The sequence below is a fragment of the Antechinus flavipes genome, chromosome 5, assembly GCF_016432865.1.
Source record: "Antechinus flavipes isolate AdamAnt ecotype Samford, QLD, Australia chromosome 5, AdamAnt_v2, whole genome shotgun sequence".
Lineage (NCBI taxonomy): Eukaryota > Metazoa > Chordata > Mammalia > Dasyuromorphia > Dasyuridae > Antechinus > Antechinus flavipes.
In genome coordinates, this window is record NC_067402.1 from 286,605,703 (window position 1) to 286,627,607 (window position 21,905).

The 21,905-nt window shown below is 50.1% G+C and overlaps 1 protein-coding gene across 1 annotated transcript in view; it reads right to left on the bottom strand.

Annotated features, from left to right (window-relative positions):
• Positions 1–7,291: 7,291 nt before the first annotated feature.
• The window catches only part of KCNJ4 (potassium inwardly rectifying channel subfamily J member 4), a 33,373-nt gene continuing 18,759 nt past the window's right edge, over positions 7,292–21,905 (bottom strand). Inside the window, exon 2 of the mRNA XM_051961965.1 lies at positions 7,292–9,586. Within this exon, the coding sequence (XP_051817925.1) occupies positions 8,209–9,531 (1,323 nt within the window). The 5' untranslated portion in view covers positions 9,532–9,586 and the 3' untranslated portion in view covers positions 7,292–8,208. The remainder of the gene's footprint in view (positions 9,587–21,905) is intronic.

A 21,905-nucleotide genomic window follows, 5' to 3' on the forward strand; every position in this document is an offset into this window, starting at 1 on the left:
ATCATCTCTGAGGCCTCTTTCTAATTAAATCCCATGAAACCATTGGCTATATTAAAACATGGCGAGGGGAGACGATGGTCCCGATGTCCCTCGCCTCGTTCAGGCCACATCTGTCTGGAGTTCTGGGGAAGACCTGGACAGACGGAAGGGTGCTCAGAGAAGGGAGAGGAAGATGATGAGGGAACCAGAGACCATCTTGAAAGAGACAGGGCTGAAGGAGCTACTGGGAATGTTCAGCTTGGAGAAGGCAAGGCGAGGAGCGAAGGAGGGTGTCTTCATAGAGCTCATCAGGCAGGGATCAGTTGGTCTTGTCCCATATAATTCCGCTGCTCCACCCAGACAAACATAGACATGCAAATACATATTGGAAAGTGTTCATATGTGTACGTGTTATATACATACACGTACATATAATACATGTTTACAAACACATGAACATATATAAAGTGTGCTTTGTATACACACACTCATAAGTTATTGTTTCTATGCACACACGTGTGTGTACATGCATGTATGTACCCATATAACCGTGTGTTCGATGTGTACACGAGTATCTGTTCCTCTTAGATTACTGGGTGAATGACTGTCCCCTCCCCCTCTCAGGGAGGTCATCGGTCCCTGAGATTCCTCTAGACTCTTTTCAGCAGCCATTCCATCCATTTCCCTCTGTCCGGGCAATTCCGCGCCAGGCACTTTCCAGCCTTAAATTTTCACAGGGTCAATAGATCACCAAGGGTAACAGATTTAAGATTTGAAAGGTCTGTGGAGGCCGTTTGAGTCCAACCCCCTCGTTCGACAACTTATTATTTATTTTTTGCAAGACAGTTAAGGTTAAATGACCTGCAAAGGCAACAGCTAGTAAGTGTTGTGTCTGGGGCTGCATTTGAACTCGGGTCCTGATTTCCGAGCGGGTGCTCTCATCACTGTACTAAGTAGCTGTCCTTTCCCTCATTTTCTAGATAAGGAAACAGATCTAAAAGGTCACATAGCTAGTAAATGTCTGCTGTGGAATCCATCCGCTCCAGCACCACGCTCTCTCCACTAGGCTGCACTGTCTCTCATTTTCTTTCCACAAGGCATGATCCTGTTACTTCCTTACTCAAGAAAATCTTGTGATTCTTTACTGTTTCCAGGATAAAAAAAAAAAAGAAGAAATTTTCCAGTCTAGCATTTAAAGCTCTTCCCAGTTAGTCTCAGTTACCCCGCCGGCCTTTTGTCCTTTACTTCCCTTCCTCTAGGAGCTGATCCGGCTCAAGTGACTTTTTTGCTGGACTTCACACATGACCGACCGCTCATCTCCCACCTCCAAGCTTCTGCCCTGGCCGGTCCCTGCTGCCTGGAACACCTTCCCTCTCCCCTGTGCCTTTTAGAATCTCTCATGTTCTTCAGAACTCAGCTCAGGCTCCACCTCCTGCTCCCTCCTAGAACAACCTTATTGTTATCTTGTATACATTCCCAATGTATCTCTCTGTGAGCCTATTGTCTCCAGTTAGATTTTAGCTATCTAGTTTTTTTGCTTTTCTAGCCCACTATCTAGCCCAGCTCTTGGCACACAGGGGGTAGGTGCCTAATAAGTGCTTGTGGACTGATTGCTTGGCTGGCTGGCACCTTGCTTCTTTGGCTCCCAGCATGTTTTTGCTTTTCTAGCCCATTATGTAGTACAGCTCTTGGTACACAGGAGGTAGGTGCCTAATAAGTGTTTATGAACTGGTTGCTTAGCTGTCTGGCACCTTGCTTCTTTGATCCCCAGTGGGTTTTTGTTTTTCTAGCCCATTATGTAGCACAGCTCTTGGCACACAGGGGGTAGGTGCCTAATAAGTGCTTATGGACTGATTGCTTAGCTGGCTGGCACCTTGCTTCTTTGATCCCCAGTGGGTTTTTGCTTTTCTAGCCCACTATCTAGCCCAGCTCTTGGCACACAGGGGGTAGGTGCCTAATAAGTGCTTATGGACTGGTTGCTTGGCTGGCTGGCTGGCACCTTGCTTCTTTGGCTCCCAGCATGTTTTTGCTTTTCTAGCCCATTATATAGTACAGCTCTTGGTACACAGGAGGTAGGTGCCTAATAAGTGCTTATGAACTGGTTGCTTAGCTGTCTGGCACCTTGCTTCTTTGATCCCCAGTGGGTTTTTGTTTTTCTAGCCCATTATGTAGCACAGCTCTTGGCACACAGGGGGTAGGTGCCTAATAAGTGCTTGTGGACTGGTTGCTTAGCTGTCTGGCACCTTGCTTCTTTGATCCCCAGTGGGTTTTTGTTTTTCTAGCCCATTATGTAGCACAGCTCTTGGCACACAGGGGGTAGGTGCCTAATAAGTGCTTGTGGACTGGTTGCTTGGCTGGCTGGCACCTTGCTTCTTTGGCTCCCAGCATGTTTTTGCTTTTTTCTAGCCCATTATGTAGTACAGCTCTTGGTACACAGGAGGTAGGTGCCTAATAAGTGCTTATGAACTGGTTGCTTAGCTGTCTGGCACCTTGCTTCTTTGATCCCCAGTGGGTTTTTGTTTTTCTAGCCCATTATGTAGCACAGCTCTTGGCACACAGGGGGTAGGTGCCTAATAAGTGCTTGTAGACTGGTTGCTTAGCTGTCTGGCACCTTGCTTCTTTGATCCCCAGTGGGTTTTTGTTTTTCTAGCCCATTATGTAGCACAGCTCTTGGCACACAGGGGGTAGGTGCCTAATAAGTGCTTGTGGACTGGTTGCTTGGCTGGCTGGCACCTTGCTTCTTTGGCTCCCAGCATGTTTTTGCTTTTCTAGCCCATTATGTAGTACAGCTCTTGGTACACAGGAGGTAGGTGCCTAATAAGTGCTTATGAACTGGTTGCTTAGCTGTCTGGCACCTTGCTTCTTTGATCCCCAGTGGGTTTTTGTTTTTCTAGCCCATTATGTAGCACAGCTCTTGGCACACAGGGGGTAGGTGCCTAATAAGTGCTTATGGACTGATTGCTTAGCTGGCTGGCACCTTGCTTCTTTGATCCCCAGTGGGTTTTTGCTTTTCTAGCCCATTATGTAGCACAGCTCTTGGCACCCAGCGGGTAAGTGCCTAATAAGTGCTTGTGGACTGGTTGCTTGGCTGGCTGGCTGTCACCTTGCTTCTTGGGCCTCCAGCATGTTCCCCGGACAGATGGACGTTGGGGGAGGAGCATCGCTGGGTTTAATAGACGCCATTGATCGTAGTTCCCAAGCTCCTGATTCTGATGGCTCCCAGTATGGTTGACTCCCCTTCACAGCTGCAGAAACGAGCCGCCCACCCGGCCGCCCACCCACCTCAGCATGCAGCACAGAATCACCTGGCTGTGTCAGCAGTTGGAGAGAGGCAGATTAAACGGCAATGGGAAGACAGCTGGGGACAGAGCTGGAGGCCTTGCTCTGACGCTTCCCATATGTGTGGGACCTCGGGCAAGCTCCCTCTCCTCTGAAAAATGGGCAGAAGGAGCTCAGAGTTTCTGTGCGAAGCTTACAGAGCTGGAGGAGCAGTTTTTGCTCCAAATGTCCCATTCCTAGGTGGAACCCTTGGAGGCTGGGGGAAGAACAGAGGGGGAAGAAGGGGTTTGTGTCTCAAAAAGGCTGGTTTTTGGGTCCCCAAAAAGCCCTGCATAATTACAATGGCCAAATCTGGCCCTGGAGAAAAGGTAAAAAATAATGTACCTCCTCCCCTTCCCCCATTGCAGAAGGGGAAGGCTATGGGTGCAGAATACTTGGTATTGGGCGCTGTCGAGCCCTGCCCATTTGGAGTTATTTTTTCTTATTCCCTCCCTCCGATTTCTTATAAGAGATGACTCCATGGGAGAGGAGGGAGGATATATTGGACAATAAATGCATTTATAATAATGAAGCATCTTTTTTTATATAATGATCCAACACACGGGGTTATTGGAAGGCTCAGGTGGTGCTTTCCAAACCCAAAATGGCTTTAAAATGATTGTTGTTCTTATCGCTGATGTTTCACAGCAAGTTGTGGCGGAAGCCGGGAGGGAAATATTGGATACCTGACCCGGATCGAAGGGACTCCTAAAATAGGAATTGGGATTATTCCTGATTTCGTAATTGCTCTAAAGTGGTTTTCCCATTAAAAATGGGATTTCTTCAGGATCTCGTCTGCTAAGAACTGCCTGGGCCTGGGCTCCCAAAATCCCCCGGGAGGAAGGGAACCTCAGAGATGAGCTCTCCTAACCCAGGTGTCCCCAAGAAGCCATCCTAGAGCCCCCTAGCAGACTTTCTTTTGAATGTCTCCAGTAACAGAGAGCTCACTCTGGACAGTAACAAGGCCTTTTTGCTTAGGGACAGCTTTCATTTCTAGGGTTTCTCCTGACATCCAGCCTCCAGCTGTGCTTTGTGATCACTCCCTCCCTGCCCCATCCCCTCACCACCATGTTGCTCCAAATTCTGGTCTTTGGGACAGAGAATATGGCTCTTCAAACACTTAGAAGGCAGTTTAGCTCAATCAATCATTGCCAATTGCTAAATCTCTAGGGACTTGGATTAAGGAATGTCAGAACTGGAAGGGAGCAGAGGGAACTTAGAACAAGGAAGGTCACAGTGGAAAGGAGCCAACAACAGGGGATGTCAGAGCTGGGAGGGAGCTTAGAAGAGGGAATGTCAGGGCTGGGAGGGAGCCTAGAACAGGGAATGTCAGAACTGGGAGGGAGCCTAGAACAGGGAAGGTTAGGACTGAGAGGGAGCTTAGAACAGATGTCAGAACTGGGAGGGGCCTTAGAACAGGGGATGTCAGAGCTGGGAGGGGGCTTAGAACAGGGGATGTCAGAGCTGGGAGGGGGCTTAGAACAGGGGATGTCAGAGCTGGGAGGGAGCTTAGAACAGGGGGTGTCACATGTAAGCTTGAGGGACCAGAATTAGTCTAATATGTCCAGGCCTTCTCCATGCTTCATACTTTTCCCATCCCTTTCAGAACTTACCCACCCACCTCCAGTCCTACCAAGGTCCTGATCTCCACCTCCAGGCTGGCAGCTGCTGATCTGCTCACTCATCCCTGTTGCCATATCAATGCCGAGTCCTGCCTCCCTGACCGGATCCCCGTGCCCACACCGGTTCCTCTTATTCCCTTCTCTATTTTGCCACCTACTGAAATCCTTCCTCCTCCAGAAAGCCTACCTTGATTCCCCTCCCCCTTCCCTACCAGAAGTGACTTTTCCAGGCTCCAAACAGCCTTTGTTCTCTTTCCCTTTGGAGTGCAGTTATTTCTGCCGCTGTTCAGGCTCAGCCCACTGCCTGCCTTGGGCCTTGCTTCGTTTCAGAACAGTCCTTTCCCTTCTCAGTGATTTCATCTGTAAAATGGGTGTCCGAGTCTCTCTGTTAAGTTCAGTCTGTTGGCGACTTGATCTCCTGCTATGGGTTCAGGTATCACGTGTCCCTAAAATAACCCACAATTCTACAAACGGAAACGCCCCTCCCGGACCAGAGCTCCTGTCAGCCGCCGGGCATTCCCACCCGTGTATCCTGTGGGCAGCTCAAGCTCAACATTTGCAAACCAGACTCCTTCCTTCCCCCACTTAAACCCATCTCTCCACCTCCACCACCATCCAGATTCACGTCTTCCTTAACTCTCCACCCCCTTATATTCAATCAATGGCAAAACTTCTCACCTCCCTTTCTCCACTCCATTGGCTCAAAGCCTCATCCCCTCTCACCTGGGCCGCTGGCACAATTTCATTGTCTTTCCACCTCCAGTTTCTCCTGCACAGGCTGCCTCTGTCTTCTGGGCTGTCTTCCCCAGAAAAGACACAGCTTTCTATGGGGCCGGAGCTTCCTAAATGCTTGTGACTCCTTGAATTTCCCAGAGGTCGCCGGGAGAAAGTGCTCTGGCCGTTCATCAAATAACTGAAGAGCTGTGTATCCCTCATCCTGCCTTTACACAGGTGTCCCCCGCCCCTAGAATGCTCTTCCTGCTCCCCTCTGCCTCCCTAACTTCCTTATGAGTTCATGTACTGACTTCTTCGTGAATCCCTTCTTTATCCCCCTCCCCACCCTACCTGCTAGCGCCTCCCCCTCCCCACCTGCAATTACTCTGGCTATAGGAAGTCAGGTAGATAAAAGGTAACCTTTTTGTGGTCAAGGATGTTTCCATTTTGGGATTTTGGCTTTGGATGAGCCCCTTCCCTTCTCTGTGACTCAGTTTCTTCATCTATAAAAAGAGGGAACTTTGAGGTCCCTTCCAATATAAGTCTAGTGCCTTCCCATTCCCCACCTGCAATTACTCTGGCTATAGGAAGTCAGGTAGATAAAAGTAACCTTTTTGTGGTCAAGGATGTTTCCATTTTGGGATTTTGGCTTTGGATGCGCCCCTTCCCTTCTCTGTGACCCAGAGGGGGCTTTGAGGTCCCTTCCAAATCTAAGTCTCTTGATTCTTCAAGGTCCCTTTCTGGCCCTCCATGGGGTGGGGTCATTTCCCCTCTCCCAGAGCCTCAGTTTCCTCATCTGTATAGTGGAGATACTGCCCACAAGACTGCCTCCACGGGCTGTGGGAAATGAGTTCCCAAAATGCTATTTCCTAGCGTCTCATTGAGATCAAAAGGGAATAAGCATTGATGGGCCTGATACAGATATCAGGCAAACGCAAAGTCCCTTCCAAACGGGAGACATTTTGTCCGTGCTAGGGGACTAGACAAAGCTGGAAGGGAGCTCCAAGCAAAGGCCCTTGCTTTCAAGATGGCGCAGATCTGGACATCAGGTTGTAATGTCCTGAGGGGGCGATAGGACAGTGGAGGACTTGGAGATCCTGTTATTTAAGGAATGGGGATGATGAGCTGGAAACAAGGGAGGCTCCCGAGAGTCCAGATTGCCTTGAAGCATTTGGGAGGCTGCCTTATGGGACAAGGATCAGACTTGTGCTTGGCCCCCGGAGGCAAAACTAGAAGCACTGGACAGATATTGCAAAGACAATGAAGTCTGCAGTAAGAAAACCTTCCTCCGGATTGGAGCTGCCCAAAATCCCCAGGTGGTCACTTGAGCTCCCCATCCCTGGGGGTCTTTCACCAGAAGTCGGTTTGTTAAACCTGCCCAGGTAAGGCTTGGAAGAGAGCCCCTTCCAATTCTTCAACTATAAGAAACTGAGTCCCAGAGCCAGGAAGTGGCTTCTCTAAGGTCTCATAATTAATAAGCAGACCCGAGTCTTTTCCTTCTGTCTTCAGTGGCCTCTCCACAAACCTTGCTCCTCCTACACAAGGAAGGGTTATTATTGCATCCTATTGACCCCTCCCCCCTCTACCTTCTTCCCCCCCCCAATTCCCAACAAACCAACCCCCCCGGAGGACGGTAGACATGCTCCTCATTCTCTAGGTCTCTTTCTCCCCTTCCTTTTGGTCCATGTGGCTCCAAGAGGATTGGAAACTTTATTAAAAATAATTAAAAATCCCATTGTACAGTTGTGTGTTGGGAGGGCAGGAAGGCTGGGCCTAAGCTGGGGGTGGGAGGTCAGGGAACCAGCAAAGGTGGGGCCGGCATGTGAAGGGAGTGGCGCTCGCCGACCCTGGGGGACTTCCTGGGTCTGCTCCCCTCGTTCTGAGATGGCCTAGGGGCCGAGGAGCCCTCAGAGCCAGTCGGTGGGGGAGAAGAAGAGGGGCCCTGCTTCACCTCCACCTCCTGCCCCGGGAAATCAAAGAATCTGGGTTGGATCTCTCTTGTCTTTATATATATAATGTATATATTTACAAAAGGATGTGTGACAGGTCACAAACATGCAAGGTAAACCTTTCCCTCTACTTCTCCCCAGCCAGCCTTCCAGCCCTGGCCTCCGGCGGGCCTCCCCACCTTCCCTTCGTCCCGGGGGCCTTCCCAAAGTTCTCCAGGGCAACGGGGGCCTGTCCTGGAAGGGGGTCGGGTGCCACATCGGGCGGTTCTGGGTCACCGGGTGGAGTCTGACAGTGAGACCCACGGGGTGGATGGCGTGGGACGGTTGGTACGGCAGACCTCGGGGAGGGGGGCTTCCCTGTCGCCAGAGTCTGATTCCGGGGCATCGAAGTGAGAGGAAATGGGGGACAGACCTCTGCTCATATACTCATGAGCCACCAGAAGGGTTCCCCTGGGTCTGGGTGGGTTCTGTCCTCGGGAGGGGGGGATGTTTGTCCCAGGGACACCGAGGGAGGGGATGCTCATGATCTGCTGGTCCTTCTCCTGTCTAGAAGGGGGGATTTTCCCACAAGGATTAGGGAACGGGGGAGTGGGAGGGGACCCGGGGCTAGGCGGGAGGACTAGAGGTCAGATGGCTGACTCCCGGCGGTAGGAGATGTTGTCCAGGGGCAAGGTGGCCTGCATCCTCTCCAAATCCAGGTGGCTCCCAAACTCCAGCATGCGGATGATGCCGCCGTCTTCCTTGGAGCCGCCCTCCAGCCCCAGGCCGGCCACGTCCTCCTCCAGTTCGTCCTCCTCCTGGCTCATGAGTGCCAGCTCGTTCTCGTAGCAGAAGGCACTGGGCGGTGGCGGCGGGGCGGGGAGGACCGTGATCTTGCTCTCCTGGAGCTCCCGCGCCGAGCAACACGGGGTGCCGGCCACCTCGTAGGTCTTATGGAAGCGCGAGTAGTCCACCTTGTAGTGGCTCTTCTCCTCGAAGACCACGGGCTCGAAGCGGTGGCCCCAGAGGATCTCGCTGGCCAGGTAGGAGCTGCGGGCCTGGGTGGTCATGGCCGTGGCTTCCACCATGCCCTCCAGGATGACCACGATCTCAAAGTCCTCCGACTCCAGCTCCTCCTTGCCCATCCCGTACAGGGGGCTCTCCTCGTCGATCTCGTGGACGATGATGATGGGGGACACCAGGAAGATGCGGTCCAGCCCGATGTCGTAGCCCACGTTGAGATCCCGCTGGTCCAGGGGCAGGTACTCGCCCTCCTCCGTCATGTAGGGCTTGATGAGCTGGGCGCGCACGTGCGCCTCCACGATGTGGCTCTTGCGCAGGTTGCCCACCCTCCACATGAGGCAGAGCTTGCCGTCCCTCACCGAGATCACGGCGTGGTGGCTGAAGAGCAGCGTCTGCGCCCGCTTCTTGGGCCGCGCCATCTTGGCCATGATGGTGCCGATCATGAAGGAGTCAATGACGCAGCCCACGATGGACTGCACCACCACGGCCATCACGGCCAGCGGGCACTCCTCCGTCACGCAGCGGAAGCCGTAGCCGATGGTGGTCTGCGTCTCCACCGAGAAGAGGAAGGCCCCCAGGAAGCCGTTCACGTGCATGATGCAGGGCTTCACGGCCGCGGGCGGGGGGCCGCCGCCTCCCCCGGGGCCCGCCCCCGCCGGCCCGCCCGCCGGCCCCGGCCCCGGCTCCAGGTCCCCGTGGAAGAAGGCGATGCACCAGAAGAGCAGGCCGAAGAAGAGCCACGAGACCAGGAAGGCGGCCGAGAAGATCATGAGCATGTAGCGCCAGCGGGTGTCCACGCACGTGGTGAAGATGTCCGCCATGTACCGCTGGGACTTGTTGCTGAGGTTGGCGAAGTAGACGTTGCACTGGCCATTCTTCTTCACGAAGCGGTTGCGGCGTTTCCGCCGGGGGGCGTGGGCCTGCCCGTTCCGGCTGTGTCCGTTCATCCCGCCCCGGGCCGAGCTCCAGTGGCCGTCCTCACCGCCCGGGATGACGCTGGACCTGGAGGGAGACACAGCGCCGGACGTTAAGGGACATGTGGGGGGCGGGGGGCGGAGAAGCGGGAATCGGCCGCGCAGGGGGGGAGCTTGGAGCCTCGCACAGATGCATCCCGGGGGCTGGCTTTGCCGATATTTGGGGCTTTTAATGCCCTTGGAGATGTAAGAAAATGTAAGAATTATAGAATAAATACATCAATCAATAAATTTAATATAGTTTTTAAATTTAAAAAAAAAAAGGAAAATGTGATGCCGGGGTCCAAGTCTAGCTTTGGATATATCCTAGCTGTGGGATCCTGAGCAAGTCACATTATAGGAGACCCTATAAGAAAAATGAATGTGGAAAACAATCTTTACCTATATTTGGGGAAATTTAAGGCCATTGAAAATGTAATGAAATGTAATAATTTAATTAATATGTAATAAATTATATATAAATAAAAATTTTTAAAAAGGAAAATGTGAACAATAATTATCTGCTGGGAGGTAAATATCCCCTAGTGTGGTAAACAGAGTCAGCCTCAGAGGTAGGAAGATGGCTTCCAGTGTAACTTTGGATATATCTTAGCTGTGGGATCCTGAGCAGATCCTGAGCAGAACAGAATGTGGGAAACCTATATTTGGGAAAATTTGAAAATTGAAATTGAAAATCTAATAAAATAAAAAAAATAAAAACCATTAAAAATCTAATGAAAATGTAATAATTTAATTAATCTGTAATAAAGTAGTTTTAATTTAATTTAATTAATATGTAATGATTAATTATAAATAATTAATTAACATGTAATAAATGATTTTTTAAAAAAGAAAATGTCAACAGTAATTATTTGCTGGGAGGTAAATATCCCCTAGTGTGGTAAACAGAGTCAGTCTCAAGAGTAGGAAGACGGGGTCCAAGTGTAGCTTTGGATTTATCCTAGCTGTGGGATCCTGAGCAAGTCACATCACCTCTCAAAACTCTAGGAAACTTTATAATAAAAATGAATGTGGAAAACAATCTTTACCTCTATTTGGGAAAATTTAATGCCATTGAAAATATAATAATTCAGTATATAATACATTTTAAATAAATAATTTTTTTTAAAAATTTTAAAAAGAAAAATTGAATAATGATCATCTGCTGGGAGGTAAATATCCCCTGGTGTGGTAAACAGAGTCAGCCTCAGAGACAGGAAGGTAAGTTCAAGTCTAGTTTTTGGACATATTCTAGTCATCAGAGTCAGTGTGGTAATCAGTAAGTAATAAATATATTATTTAGTATATCATTTTATTATATATGTAATATATAATATTATTTAGTATAAAGTATATAATAAATTATAAATAAATTTAATAGATATATTTTAAAAAGGAAAATGTGAACAGTAATCATCTGCTGAGAGATTACCTATATTTGGGAAAATTTAATGCCATTGAAAATGTAATGAAATGTAATAATTTAATTAACATGTAATAAATTACATATAAATAAAATTTTTAAAAAAGGAAAATGTGAACAATAATTATCTGCTGGGAGGTAACTATCCCCTAGTGTAGTAAACAGAGTCAGTCTCGGAAGTAGGAAGATGGCTTCAATTGTTGCTTTGATATCTCCTAGCTGTGGGATCCTGAGCAAGTCACATAACCTCTCAATGCTCTAGGAAACCCTAGGAATAATAAATAATGTAAAATAATAAATATATAACATAGCTCCATGCTGAGAAATTTTACGAACATCATCTTGTTTGATTCTCACAACAGAAAGCAATCGTTATTATCCCTATTTTACAACTGAGGAAACTGAGGCAGAGGTAAGTGACTTGCTCAGAGTCACACAACTAGTAGGTGTCTGAGGCCAAATTTTAATCCAGATTTTCCCAACTCTAGGCCCAAGACTCCCACCGCTGCTCTGCCAAGGTGCCTCTTCTTTGACTTTACATTGTAGGTTAGGTGACAGAGCGGTGGGGAAGGGCGCTTCCTCACGGGAAGTACTCAATATGGATGAAAACATAGGTTGGTCCCCATAATGTCACCTCCGAGTGACACTCAGTCCCACATGGGTTTCTGCAGGGCGGGGGCTATCTTGCCCTTGTATTTGCATCCCCGGGAGACCAGCAAGCCCATGTCTGGCCCGTAGAAGTAGGCATTTAATAAGTGCTTGCTGAAGGATATCAAACTGAATTATGATCAAATGATCATGATGATTATAAATCCCTTGCTTGTGGGTAATACTGTGGTATTTGGAAAGAACGTGAAAGTGCATTATCTCACTGGTTAAAAATAGCTCCTGTTTCTCTAGGGATTTGATGTTTCCAAATTGCTTTCTGAAGCAAGGCCCCATGAGGTACATTAGCAACCCAGCAGTTATCTCCCCATTTCACAGATGAGGAAATGGAGGCGCCGAGGGAGAAGTGACATGTAGAGTGGGAGGAAGCCCCGGATGGGGAATCAGGGGGCTGGGTTTGGAGCCTATCTCTGTGGTCCAGGATAAGTTCCTCCTCTGTCCAAGCCTGAATTTGCTGCTTTTCTGACCCAGGGAAATGGGCTGGTCCTAAGGTAGCTCCAACTTTCTGTGACTCTCTCACACAGTGAGCTGGCAAATGTCGTGCCCACAACAGAACCCGGCTCTTATCCCGAGTGCCATGTGATTAGACTAAGGCTCCAGGTGGGAGCCAAAGCTCTGTCTGGGGAGGTCCCCACAGGACTAACAGCAGGACCTCACAGAGACAGACTTCGGGTCAGTGTGAAGGACTTCCCAATGGTGAGAGATGTTCCAAGTGCGGACGGTGAGCCGGAGGCTCCAAGAAGAGGTTGAAGAAACAGTGGCTAATTAGAGAAGTCACACAAATGGTTCGTGCTGCTGGCGTGGAGGGGTAGATGGCATCCCTCTCAAGTCCCTTAGGACTCTCAGATCCCCCTTCCCCAAGAGATCAAATAGCCTGGGAAGGAGAAGTGATGGTGGGTGTAACAATGGGGAAAGCAATCATGGAGACGTGGTGGTCATGCTGATAATGGCAAAGATGGTGACAGTGGTGATGGTGACAGAGATGGGGGAATGATGGTCATGGTGACAATGGTGATGGTGACAGAAATGGGGGAATGGTGGTCATGGTGACAGTGGTCATGATGACAGAGATAGGGGAATGATGGTGATGGTTACAGTGGTGACAGTGACAGAGATGGGGGAATGGTGGTCATGGTGACAGTGGTGATGGGGACAGAGATGGGGAATGGTGGTCATGGTGACAGTGGTAATGGGGACAGAGATAGGGAATGGTGGTCATGGTGACAGTGGTGATGGGGACAGAAATAGGAATGATAACAATAATCTGATAATGGCAAAGATGAGATGACAAAGAGGAGTGATGACTGTGGTGACAAGGACAAAAACAATGATAGTGGTAATGGGGATGGAAACAGGTGATGGTGATCATGGTGATAAAGGCAGAGATAGGGACCACTGACAGAGATGGGGGAATGGTGGTCATGGTGACAGAGGGGAGTGATAGAATCATGGGAACAACCTCACACGATGGTTCTGCCAGTGGCAGTGACAGGGAAGACTGTGCGGACAGGGGTGATGACGGTGACAAGAGCATCGCAACAACCATGACAAGGTGACAGTGACGGGCATGGGGACGCCGGTGCTGGGAAGTGGCACTGAAGCGTCATGTTGTGGCGACCGGGCCATGTGAAAGGAAGCCCAGCCGGCCAGCCTCTGTCCCCAGGGCTCGCCCCCGCGCCGCTCCCTCCATCCAGAGTGTCCGTGTCTGGAGCATGGAAGAAGGCCGAAGGACCTCTCTATCCCTCGAGTCTGCTACCGGCCGGGCCGGGGAGACAGGGAGGAGGAGGCCGGGCGACGGCTCCCGATAACATTTTGGCCCAGAATTATGGGAGGCTGGGAGTTTCTATTTTCTGTTCTATTCTTCTTGTTGATCTAATTGTGTATCTGTAGCAGTGTTTATACACTTCCCGGTTCGGGACAACTCGGTTGCCACAGCAACGGTGCGGCTGCTGCCGGCGTCCAGGCTTAAGAGGCAGCGCTGTAATTTAGAGATCAACAGCTCAAGGGGTGCCAGCTTCCCTGGGAGAAACTCTCCCCGCAGCCTCCCCGCCCCCCTTCCCCCAGCCCCTCCCGGCTCTGGGTGCCCTCGCCACCCTCCCCAGTTACAGCCCGGCCCCCTCTGGAGCGGCCTCTGCCATCATCCCCCTGCTCCAGGGACCCTTGGCACCGAGGGCCGGGGAACTGGGCGGGGGGAGGAAGAATAACCGAGGAGCTGAGCAAGAACAGCCAGAACCAAGCTTTATCCCAGAGCCCTAGGAAAATTGGCCCCCCTTCCCAAGAAGCTCTTCTCTCTGTCACTGTGCCTGAAATCCCACCATCAGACAAACAGAATGCAAGAGCTGGGAAAGGGCCCAGACGCCAAGATCTACAGAAGGAAGAAAGGAAGGATTAAGAGAAGGCCCCTAATTCCAGCCCCTTGCTTACAGAGAGAGAAACTGAGATCCACGGGATAAGTTAGCAGCCCAGCCAGGGCCGACACCCAGGGCCCCCCACGCCCAGCCCGGCTTCTCTCTCTAACACATCACACCAGGGAGCGATTCCATTTAATTCCAAAGATCTGGAGGCTGGGGTCCCAAAGCCCTGTGGGAAAGCACTTGCTTCTGGGAAAGGGGAAAACCACCTGCTCCTATTAACCAGCACCTCCGTGGGGATCAGTGACAACCAGCCAAGAGCAAGGGGAGGAAGGGGAGCAGGACAAGGGAAGAGGGGCGGCATCTTGCAGTCTAGGGGCGCTTCGGGGAAAGTGCGCAGGGACCGGGATGACACAGACCCAAGGGCCGGAGTCCCCAACCTCTGAGGGAGGTTCCACGACTAGCCAAAGTCAAGACTATTCCAAGGGCAGCTCTTCCTACCTCCAAGTCAAAAGTCTATCCAACTAGCTGGCCCACCGAGCTACTGGGGGCAGGAATGGATATAGCCCTTTCAATAAATAAGCTTCTATTAAGCATCTTGGAATATGCGAGGGGCTAGGGTTACAGAGTCTGTGCCTTCAAAAATATTAAATTCTCTCAGGGGGAAATTTATAGAAATATTCAATATATAATTGGATTTAACATATATTTTAACATGTATCCGAATACATCTAGGGGAGGGGGTGGGAGGAAGGAGGGGAAAATTTGGAACAAAGGCTTTGCAAGGGTCTATATTGAAAAATTACCCATGCATATGTTTTGTAAATAAAATATATTTTATATATAAAATATAAACAAAAATATATAAAAGAATAAATTATATTTTAAAATAAAAATAAATATAAAAATATAAAATAAAATATATAAATAAAATAATAAAAATAATAAATGTACATATGAAAATATATATGAAATACGCTCATTCTGGTATGGCATGTCCTTAATAAAATCATTCCTATTCCTTGTAATTGTTTTTAAAAAAAGAAATATTCACTATATAATTGTAACGTATATAATGTATACATTTTATATATATACATGTATACAATATAATGTAATTAACATATTATATGTCAAATATATATAATTGATGTAGAATAAGTAAATATAGGTGATATAAATTCAAAATCATTTCTGGGAGCAGGACCTTAACAACTAGGTAGATCAGAATGGACTTCCAGAAGGAGATGGCCCTGGAGCTGAGCTTGGAAGGAAAGAAGGGGATTCCTTGGGGGCCTAAGGGAGAAGGAAGGGGCATTCAGATCTGGGGGAGAGCCTTTCCGAAGGCGCGGAGAGAAAAGACGCCAAATCCCACCTGGGGGCAGTAAGCAGGCCCGTTTGGGCCCAGTGAAAATCCCCAGAAAGGAGTCATGGATGATACATTTGAAGGGCTAGAGCCGAAACCAGATTGCAGAAGGCTTGAAAACCAACCCCAAGGGCTCTCTGAGCGGTTGAAGTGACACGGTCAGATTCGCTTGGGAAAATTAAATTGGCAGATGTTCAAAGCAAAGGAGGCTGGGGAGGGAAGAGACGGAGACGGGAAAGGCAGTGGGGAGGTTAATGGAGCATCCCGGGAGAGAAGGGAGGAAGGTCTGAGCTGGGGGGTTGTGGTGAGAGTGGAAGGAAGGATGCACCATTGACGAGCTCTGGCGTGACCAGGTGGTCACTGATGCTGAGCTTGTGAATGTGGACCTCCCGGAAGATGGTGGTTCCCTCAGCAGGACTAAGGGAGCACAGAGCAATGGGAGCTTGGGAGGGGGGAAGATGGAGATCCCCATAGATATGGAGGACGTGAATCTCATCTCTATGGCCAAGGCTGGGCCAGAGTGTCTCTCCCCAGTTCCGGGACTGCACCACCGGTTGCCTCGTGGGTATTTCCATCTGGATGTCCCAGGGGCTCCTCCAACTCAACACGGCGGAGAGATAAGTCATCACCTTTCTAGCCTGGTAAAAGGAAGAGGTATGGAACGGGTCATGTCGGTTAGAACTGCAAAATGCAGGGAAGTTCAAGCTAAGGACTACAGAGATCTAGGGAGAAAGATAGTCATTTGGGGGGGCTTTGAGAACTGGGGTTCGGAGCTGGGGAGATCCTCATTGAGAATCTGCTACCTGTGTTCCACAAATGGAAGAACCGCGGCCCGTTCTCCATGGGGAGAAGCCAGAATTCAACTAAAAAGCCGCGCTGTTCCTCCCCGTCACGAAGCTTGTTCCCAAGGAACCTCTCTGGCTAAATGGGGCGGAGCGGGGTTTCAGGAAGGGTTTCCCTCCCATCTTCCATTCCTGACGCTCCCCACTGATGCACCGAAGCTCAGCCCGAGGGACTCTGTTGGACCTGGTTTACTCTCTCAGTCTCCTGCCCCCAACCCAGATCCTGACTGAGCCCCCAAGGCCGGCCCACGGCCCACCGAGCTCACACTTAGAAGGGTCATGAAGCCAAAGAATCCAGAGATTCAGCCTCTCTCTATGGCCAATCTCGAAAATGTGAAGCAAGTCAGTGGTAGCTTCGGGACTAGAACCCACATCCCTGAAATCCCCATCCAGGCCCGTCTCCTCCCTCCTGAGCTTCTCTCAAGCCCGGGCTTAGGACCACACTCTGCCTGCCCGAGCCCAGCCTGGAGTAGATGGGAAACCGCTCCCAAGCTGAAGGGAGCGAGGGCCAGGAATCGCACAGAAGTAGCTGGGGAGGGGCGGGGGGGAAGAGGGGCGCTTGGGCATCTGCACAGCCCAGAACGCCCCTTTCTGCAGGATGCTATTCCTACCTTCTCCCAGAGCCATTCACTGGAGTACTTGTCTTACCCACCCACTGCGCTGTGAGCCTGGGGCTGAGGAGGGAGGGCTAGGGACAGGGGCCGGTTCATCTGTGAAACTGAATAGGAACAATCCTAGAAAATCAGAGGGGGGGTCCTTAGAACAGGGGATGTCAGAGCCAGGAGGGAGCTTAGAACAGGGGATGTCAGGGCCGGGAGGGAGCTTAGAACAGGGGATGTCAGAGCCGGGAGGGAGCTTAGAACAGGAATGTCAGGGCCGGGAGGGAGCTTAGAACAGGGGATGTCAGAGCGGGAGGGAGCTTAGAACAGGGGATGTCAGGGCGGGAGGGAGCTTAGAACAGGGGATGTCAGGGCCGGGAGGGAGCTTAGAACAGGGGATGTCAGGGCTGGGAGGGAGCTTAGAACAGGGGATGTCAGGGCTGGGTAGACTTTAAAACAAAAAATTTCTAAGCTGGAAAATACATCGGAGATCACCTAATTTCATATCCTTATTTAACAATTGAGGAAATTGAGGGCAGAGAATGAAAGTGACCCTAGGTAACCCAGCCTAGCTAGGCCCCACAAGCCCAGCTTGGGACATTGTACACAGCAAGCACCTACTATGTGTTTGTGGCAGGAGACTCCGGGCTACGCACGTGGCTATTCTAAAAGTAACTTTCCTTCTAAAGAAAGATCTTCCCGAGGAGGACAGAAGCTCCTCGGGGTTTGCTCAGTCTCTGAACTGGGGAAATCCTACAATTTCCCTTCTGGGGTAAGGAGTTCTGGCCCTCCCAGGAGGAGGAGGCCCCAGAAGCTCTTCCCTGGGGTTTTCCATTCCTGTGGAACAGACCAGGCCCAGAGCCCTCCCTTCTCCTCCTCTCTCACCTTTCCTAACCTCCCCCTCCAAAAAGCCATCAACAAAGCCTCCTCCACTCAAAACTCTCCCCAAAAAAAGGCCTCCACGCAAACGAGGCGAGGAGGCGGAGGCCGGGCCTTCTGTGCCAGCTGCAGAATCTCTGCTGGGAACACATCCCATAGGCTGGGAAATGCACAAAGGAATTGGGGACAGACACTGGCCCCCGGCACATCCTGGAATCTGCGTTCTTCTGTTCCCCCTCCCCCCAACGAGCTCAGGGCCCTGAGAAGCGCCAGTCTGGGGGAGCAGAGAAGGATTCCTGGCTGCCCTTCCTGGCTCCCTTTCTAATGCCTCCTCATCTTCAGGGCCTAGATCAATGCCGTCTTCTTGAAAGAGCCCCTCCTTGGCCATTGTGACCTCTCCTCGGGCCTCTGAACTCAGGCTTCTAGAGTCTAGGAGTCCAAAGGGATTCTCAAATATAGAACATGGGATCCAGGAGGGACCTTAGAACATGGAACATCAGAACTGGGAAAGAAAGTCAGAGTTTATCAGAATTTAGTGCGGAACTTGTACAAAGAATTGTACTTGGAGAGACCTTAGAACTTAGAATGTCAGAGCTTGGAGGGATTTTAGAACTTAGAATGTCAGAGCTTGGAGAGACCTTAGAACTTAGAATGTCAGAGCTTGGAGGGATCTTAGAACTTAGAATGTCAAAGCTTGGAGAGCCTTAGAACTTAGAATATCAGAGCTTGGAGGGATCTTAGAATATCAGAGTTTAGAAAGATCTTAGAAAACTAGAATATTAGAGCTTGGAGAGACCTTAATACAAATGGTCTTAGTACAAAGAACATCAAAGCTTAAGAGGGACTCTCGAACAGAGAACTTAGAGTTTGGAGAAATTTTAGAGCATAGAATATCAGTTTGGAAAGACTCGAAAACAGAGAACTTGGAATTTGAAGAAACATTAGAACAGAGAATGTCAGAGTTTGGAGAGATTCTAGAATGTCAGAGCTTGAAGGGACTCTAGAACACAGCATTCAGAGCTGGGAGAAACTTTTAAAATATAGAATGTTAAAATTTGGAGAGAACTTGGAGGGAACCTAGAACACAGAATCCAGAGCTTGGAGAAACCTTAGAACATAAAATGTCAGTGTTTGGAGGGATGCTAGGACAGAGTGTCAGTGCTGAGGAGGATTTTTAGAACAAATTAAAGATCTAGGTGGAACCATGTAATCTAGAATAAATAATAGAACATTGGAAGTAAAATGAACCTACTACAACCCCGTCATTTTACAGGTGAGGAAACTGAGCGCCAGAGGCTAAAGCGACTTGCTAGATTTCCACAGTGGCAGAAGAGAGTGTCAGCTGGTACTTAGTATAGACATCCTTGCATTGCAAGCTGCCAAATTGTAGAACATTTTCATACGTGAGCGTCTAGTTTTCACAACCAGATTGTAAACGCTTTGAAGGAAATTATATAGAATTATATAAAATATCAATCCCCCTTTATGTAACCCCATTCTATGGGCTGGAACAAGGAAGATGATTCGCCGCCTCAGTCCCTGTTCTAAGGACGGCGTGTCCTGTCCTGTTTCCTGCTCAGATTTACAATGGCAGATTCAGACTAGGGCTGATGGGAAGCATGACTCTGACCGTGCTGCCGCCCTGGCCAACAACTTTCCATGACTCCCCGTTGCCTCTGGGCCAGAGCGGTACCTCTCAGCCCGGCAGTCACCGGTGAAGCTTTCCAACCCGGCTCAGTGGGAAGAGGGGGAGCTTCGGAGTCGGAGGAGCCGGGTTTACTCCTGGCCCTGCCATCTACCGCCTGTGTGACATCGGACACGTCATCTCACAGCCTCTGAGCCGTCTCTCCCAGCTCCAATCCGTGATCCTCGTCCTCCCTATGACCACTCCCTGTTCCCCAGACTCAACATGCAGCCTCCCGCCTCCCTGTACTTTTTTTTTTTTTGGGGGGGGGGGATGGGCAATTAGGGTCAAATGACTTGTCCATGGTCACACAACTAGTAAGTACCTGAGGTTACATTCGCACTCAGGTCCTTCTGTCTCCAAGGCTGCCCTTGTATCCAATGCAGCGCCACCTAGTGCCCCTGCCCTGGGTCCTCATCTCTCTGCTTCTCTGCTTCCCAGAATCCTCTGCCTTCAGGGAGCCTCCTCTTCCAAGCAGCCCTCTCTGATCTGCAGCCTCCCACCCTCCTAACCCTTAACCCCTCTGGACCCATGATGCGTGCTCAGTCCCGCAGCCCAGTAGAATGCAAGCTCATCGAGGGCAAGGATGTCTTTGTCTTCACTCCTTCGGCTCACCTACAATAGATGCTTCATAAATAGAACGGGTGATGGGTACTGGGGGGCTAGAGTGACTACCGGTCCGGTCCCGGAGTCAGCAGGGGTTCCAGCTTGGTCTCTGACACATCCTGAGCAATTCCCTCCCACTCTGGCTCTGTGGGTAACTCTCAGACCGAGGGGCAGAGGAGGTGCTGACCGCGTGGGGAGAGGGAACCCCTGGGCCAAGGAAACCCCAATTCTGGTCCCCGTCTCTCGAAGGAAGGAAGAAGCTCTGACACTGTTGGCCCCCCTCGCCCGCCCCTTCCGTCTCCTCTTCGTTGCCCCCTTTTTGTCCGATTCTTTCATTCGTTCAGCTTATTTTAACAAACTTTTTTTTATGAAGGTCATCGGAGAAATGTAAGGCCAGGGGAAAGGTGAGAGGTCATTCACATCATCGGAGAGGAAGGGATGGCCAGTGAGTGGCTCGGGATCTTGGTCGCAGGGGGTGCAATGGCGGGAGAGGCGGTGTGTGATTCGGAAGTCAGAGTGCCGGCTTCGGAGTGGGGGGCCCGGGTTCCAGGCTCAGCTTTGGGTGACCCATGTGGCCACGGGTCAGTTATCTCTCTCAGCCTCAATGTCCTCATTTCCTTAAAAGGAACAATTGGATTTTTTATTGTTTGTCATTACCATCATTACCGTGGTCCCATTTGGGGTTTTCTTGTCAGAGATGCTGAAGTGGTTTGCAGTTTTTTTTTCCTCCAGGTCATTTTACAGATGAGGAAACTGAGGCAGAGTGAAGTGGTTTGCCCAGAATCACACAGGTAGTGACTGTATGCTGAAGTAGATTTCCTTTTCCTTCTCCAGCTTATTGTACAGATGAGGAAACAGAGGCAAACAGAATGAAGTGGCTTGCCCAGGATCACTCAGCTAGTAAGTGTATGCTGAAATGGATTTCCATTTCCTTCTCCAGGTCATTTTACAGATGAGGAAACTGAGGCAAACAGGGTGAAGTGACTTGCCCAGGGTCACACAGTGCTTGAGTTCAGTTTTGAACTCAATTTTTCCTGCCTCTAGAACTGGCACTTAATACACATCACAGGAAGGTTTTTAAAACTCTGGCTCTAAATCTGTGACCCTAAGATTCTATGGCTTTGTGACTCTGAGCAGCTCCCTGGGCCTCCGTTTCCTTATCTGTAAATTAAGGAAGTTGGGCCCAGTGGTCTATGGGATTCACTGACATGGCCAAAAGTCACCCAGGATGAACAGGAGAGACGGACAGAAAATGGCACTCGGAGCAAGAAACAAGCGAGGGAGCACCTCACTCAGCGCCAAGAAAAGGCGAGCTCCTGCCTGCATGATCGCCCCCATGAGGGAGCACTTGTTACTGCCCTGGGACTTTCAGGGAGCCCCTGAAAGGCTCTGCTGATGATGATTCAACCCTGCCTCCCCTCTCCTGTCTCCTCCAGCCTCCACACAGCTGCCATACCAACCTTCCTAAAGCTCTCTGTGGGTCACTCGCCAGCTCAACAAGCTCCCGAGGCTCCCTCTTGCCTCTGGAATAAAATACAGATTTCTCTGCTTGACATTTAAAGCCTTCCACAGCTCTAGAGTGAAAGGAGACCTACACAGAACACAGAAAGTCAGGGCTCCGTGGGGACCTTAGAAATCAGAGACTCAGGGCTGGAAGCCCCTCTTTTGGGACTGAAGGGAACACTGATTTGCCCCAACAGCAGCCTGGGTCTCACTGTAAATCCAGGACCCCTTCCACTCAAATTTATCTTGTCTAATCCCTTACCCAGTACAAGAATCTCTACCCAGTGCTTACCCAGACTCTCCTTAAATACTTCCAGTGATGGAGAGCTCACTACCCACTGAGACAGACTAGCTCACCACTGCCCAGCTCCAATCCACTAAGGTCATCTAATACTGTCAGAACTTGCCTCCTCCTCCCCCATTCCTGCTCTGCCTCCAGGGCCAAGCGC